The sequence below is a fragment of the Aegilops tauschii genome, chromosome 7 (assembly GCF_002575655.3).
Source record: "Aegilops tauschii subsp. strangulata cultivar AL8/78 chromosome 7, Aet v6.0, whole genome shotgun sequence".
NCBI lineage: Eukaryota > Viridiplantae > Streptophyta > Magnoliopsida > Poales > Poaceae > Aegilops > Aegilops tauschii.
In genome coordinates this window covers 29,241,322-29,245,789 of record NC_053041.3, presented here as the reverse complement: position 1 = coordinate 29,245,789, position 4,468 = coordinate 29,241,322, and the positions used below count along the sequence as shown (strand labels likewise).

Genomic DNA, 4,468 nt, shown 5'->3' with positions numbered 1-4,468 from the left:
ACCGGCGTCAGCCGGGGTTAGGTTGGAGAGCTCACCCCCGTCATCAGAGTTGTCCACTGGGAAGATGAATCCGTGAGCCCCTGGGTGGAATAAGAGGTCAGTTGTGTTTGTTGGGCCTATTTAGCAGATTACAAACTGACATAACTATAGTGATAGGACAATTTGATTACTTTAACTGCATAACATGGCATATTTGTAGTGGTGTTGCTTAGGTTTTCAGCAACTAGGTGATTAGTTCTCGTGGAACAAGCGTGTACTTCAGAAGCCAGGAAATGGTCTGGTGTCTTTGTACATTTTAGAGCAGCTGTGTAGAAGGAAAGCTACGGTTTCATAGAATAAATTTCGGTTGGGACACCAATTGGACAAAGATTTGTATGAGTCTACAATTATCTGTACTGAGGCATTGTTTTTGCATGCATCCTCTTGGGGAAATTAGTATTTGCTGGCAAGATTGCCTGGTCCCTTCGTATTCGAATGTGAAGTTGGTTTTTCTGTCGCAGGTTGAGGATTGGAGCTGCAGCCCCGAGCAGGCCACCGTGTCCAAACCGCATCAGCGCGTTTGAGAAGGCAGTACGGAGTTTTGCTGAGAATCCTACGGAGAATGTTATCACGCCAGTTATCGGCACAACATTCGACTCGGTGGGTGAGGCTTACGACTTCTACAATTTGTACTCCTATGAGAAGGGATTTGGCATTCGTTATGGCAAAAGCAGGTTAAATGTGGAGAGGACAAAATGCATGCAGGAGATAGTTTGTGGTTGCTCAGTGAGTTAAACAATCTTTTTTCTAGTAGGACATGCAACTGAGATTATTTTCTCTGTGTCTGTATTGACATAATAACATGGAAAAACATTTGCACAGGGAAAAGCAGGTGCCGAGAACACAAGATCTTGTCGTTGTGAGTGTCCTGCTCTAATTAGGCTGCTACGAGCAGAGGACAAAGGATGGTATATTGCGGAGCATAGGGATACGCACAACCACTCGTTGTCGCCTAATTGCGGTGAGACAATCCACTGGCCATCACACAAACACATTGATGTGTACACCAGAGATCTTGTGAAGCAGTTGAGGCAGAACAATGTGAATTTGGCAAAGGTGTACAACATCGTTGGCGTTTTTTTTTTATCGATGGAAAATGTTCCGTTCACAAAGAGGTCTTTGCGTAATCTATGTGGTAAGATAAACAGGGACCATGCAGAGGATGATGTGAAGAAGACAATTGATGTGTTTGCTGAGATAGGGGATAAAGATCCACACTTCACGTACAGGGTTCAGTCTGACAACGAGGGAAGGATCAAGAATCTGATGTGGGCAACCAGGAGCAGTAGGTTGCAGTACTCATTTTTTGGGGATGTCATCACTTTTGACACAACTTACCGAACAAACCTGTACGACATGCCTTTTGGCTTGTTTGTTGGCGTGAACAACCACTTCCAGAGTGTGCTCCTGGCGGGAGTCCTTGTGCGTGATAAAACCGAAGATAGTTTTGTATATGGGTCTTCTCAGAATTCCTCCGAATGATGGGTGGCTCTCCACCTGTGACCATACTAACAGGTAATTTCCTCCTATATGTTGTGAAATACTGAACATCTTACCAATTGCACCTTTGGGGGTAGATACACATTATATATTTGTTTGCTGATGGTGTTATGCATCCACATTTGCAGACCAGAACCGGGCTATGGAGCTAGCGATCAAGAACGTTATGCCAAACACGACACACCGATAGTGCAAGTGGCATATCCTGAAAAAAGCAAAAGAGTCACTCGGTAGCTTGTACACAAAGAAAAGTGAATTCAAGGCTGAATTTTATAAGGTGGTAAATCACATGCTGACAGAAGATGAATTTGAAAAAGGTGTTGCTGGACAAATACAAGCTGAGATCTCATCCGTACATGACAAGCCTGTTTGAGATTCGTAAGAAATGGGAGAAAGCTTATTTTAAGGGCGTTTTTTGTGCAAAAATGACTAGCACACAGAGGAGTGAGAGTGCAAACCATATGCTGAAAAATTATGTCCCTCCTGGTTGCCCGATGCACATGTTTGTTTAGAAATACATGAGGCTGCAATTTGACCGGGAATCGGAGGAGAACTATGAAGAAAAACGAACGCGAATTGTAAGATTTTTTATCTTGGCAGTTTTCCTTTGTAGTTTCAGCCAGAAAACCATAGTAATAATTTCAAACATGGGTATGCTTGTGTGTTTTTTCTACAGGGGAGTCCGTTGCTAAGAGCGAACCTAGCTGTGGAAAGGCATGCGGGCATGATATATACAAGAGCAATGTTTGAATAGTTTGGACATATACTATACGAATGTGGTGCTTACCAAGTTGAGGAGGTTGGGAAACACCAGACATATATTGTGATCCACAGCGAAGCAGAGAAGAGAGAGAGAAATGGTGCATGGTGTCGTACAAGGTTACAATGCTGGATGGGGGTGATGAATTCGATTGCGAGTGTGGACGATTCGCACACATGGGCCTGCTGTGTTGCCATGTGCTGAAGGTCAGCCTCTGAGCATTTTCTGATAGATTTGTCTTGATCTTGAGTTGAGTAAATTCCCTGTATTTGTTGTGTATGTGCTTATGTCCATAATTCCGCTTTTGTTGTTGTAGGTGTTAGATTTTATTCGGGCTAAAGAAATACCAGAATAACATATCGTGAAGCGATGGACAAAAGATGCAAAAGATATACTGCCAGCTCACCTAGTCCAATACTAGAAGGATAGCATGAAGAACAATCCATTTTCATATATGCACTTCACTATGTACATGCACGCGATGGAATTGGTGAGATTAGGGGACACCATCGTGGATGCATACAACCGGCTGATGGAATTGTTCAAGTCAAATTTGACAGTAATGCTACCTTACGCAGAAGTGAGGGATGGTCTTGGGCTAGAGGACAGGCTTGCAGCAAAGGGATCGTGGTCGATCGGTCAAACCCTGCTGCACTAGTTGGTGAACAAGTTAACCACGCACCGGAGGGGGTGCAGAGCTTGCGGACAATGACTCTACGTCAAGAACAAGCAACCGTTTGCATGGACTGCTGGCTCCAGCAAAATGGAAACAGATGGGACGACCAACGACGAGTAGGGAGAAGGCTCCGTACGAAGGCATGAGCAAACGGACCAGATTTTGCACAATTTGTCGTAGGCAGGGTCACAAGCGAACAACTTGTCCAGACCGTGGAGATATCCCAAAACAGCCTTGGAAGCCAGCTAGATGCATGAACTGTGGCGTCGAAGGTCATCGACGAAACAACTGTCATAAAGCAATGGCAGTAGAACTAGCAGGAGGCATGTGAAGAGAATGATCTATGACATAATGCCAGGATATGGAGTAGTTTATGAACTTTGAAATTTGATGAGACTAATGTAATGTTGTCTGTCCTGTCATGTATGTGGTTTGTATGCGATGCCAGTAGATTCTTGTGCTGTTGTTACCAAAACATTTATGTTTTCTAGTTTTTTATTATGAACCATATCGTGTTGTAGTAAGCAGAGAGGAATCGTTATGTTTTTTTTTCTCCCCACTGGCATGAAGATAAATTCAGGGGATCAGGCAAGTGTTGCACCGTCTAATGGATAAACTGGTTAGACCTGATTTTTTTATCCAGGCCATACGTGAGAATGTATTATTTGGTATGTCATAGAAGATTGGTATGTCCAACAAAATGTGGAAACAGCTGGTGGGTCAGAGTGTTGATGTGAGAGGTGTCAACATGATGCCATGCGTCATTACGCATGCTGTTTGGGCAATTTGAATTTTGAACCTCCAGGGCGGGCCTGCGCCTCGGCTGCAAGCATAAAAGAGGGTGGCTGATAGCTGGCTGCGCTGCTAGCTCGGGGCACTTGTTCAAAAGGGAAGTATTCGGGGAGCCATTGTCGTGGTTGCTGCGCCATGTCTGCTTCAGTGAGCTCTGTATATGGCTCAGTTCTAACAGGATTCACAATGTTCAAAGCGATAGACAGCTACTATGAGGTTAGTAATCTTTCCCAGCCGCATTTCTCGCTGAATGAGCATGCTTCTGTTGTTCCAAAGTAGTAATCTTTCCGTGCCACATCGTTGGTTTGCAGGACTCCGACGATAGTCTTTCTTCCGAATCTAGTGTGAACCAGTTCTCTTCTATGCAGTCGGAGCTGTCCGATGGTTCCTTTCAGGTATGCAGTTTCTTGGCTATCTATTTCTCAGTGGTTTGTTCTTGTTCTGTGGATCTTGGTTGTAGCACTGTATAAACAGAGTGCCCTGGTTTTGTAATGCAGGGACTGACGGCCTTTGAGCTGGAATCCGACGCGGAGAGTGGTGATGCACATTATGTAGCCGCTGGCAGGGAGGAGGACGCCATCGAACCTGAAGCGGGTGGCAACGAGGGTTCACGCGAGCACGATCCTGCTGGTGTCGCTTGGATTGGCGTCCCGGATCCCGTTGGAGTTGATGATGGCGATGAGTCTCAGGCGCCGGCGTGG

General features: G+C 45.0%; 1 protein-coding gene across 1 annotated transcript; it reads left to right on the top strand.

Moving 5' to 3' along the window:
• Positions 1 to 495: 495 nt before the first annotated feature.
• Positions 496 to 3,559, top strand: LOC109732473 (protein FAR1-RELATED SEQUENCE 5). Its single transcript, XM_040395406.3, is given in 7 exon segments — positions 496 to 765; positions 862 to 1,554; positions 1,668 to 1,851; positions 1,853 to 2,117; positions 2,216 to 2,386; positions 2,389 to 2,505; positions 2,616 to 3,559. Coding segments are annotated over 6 exon segments (1,116 nt in total). The 5' UTR covers positions 496 to 765; positions 862 to 1,517; the 3' UTR covers positions 2,958 to 3,559.
• The last annotated feature ends 909 nt before the right edge of the window (positions 3,560 to 4,468 follow it).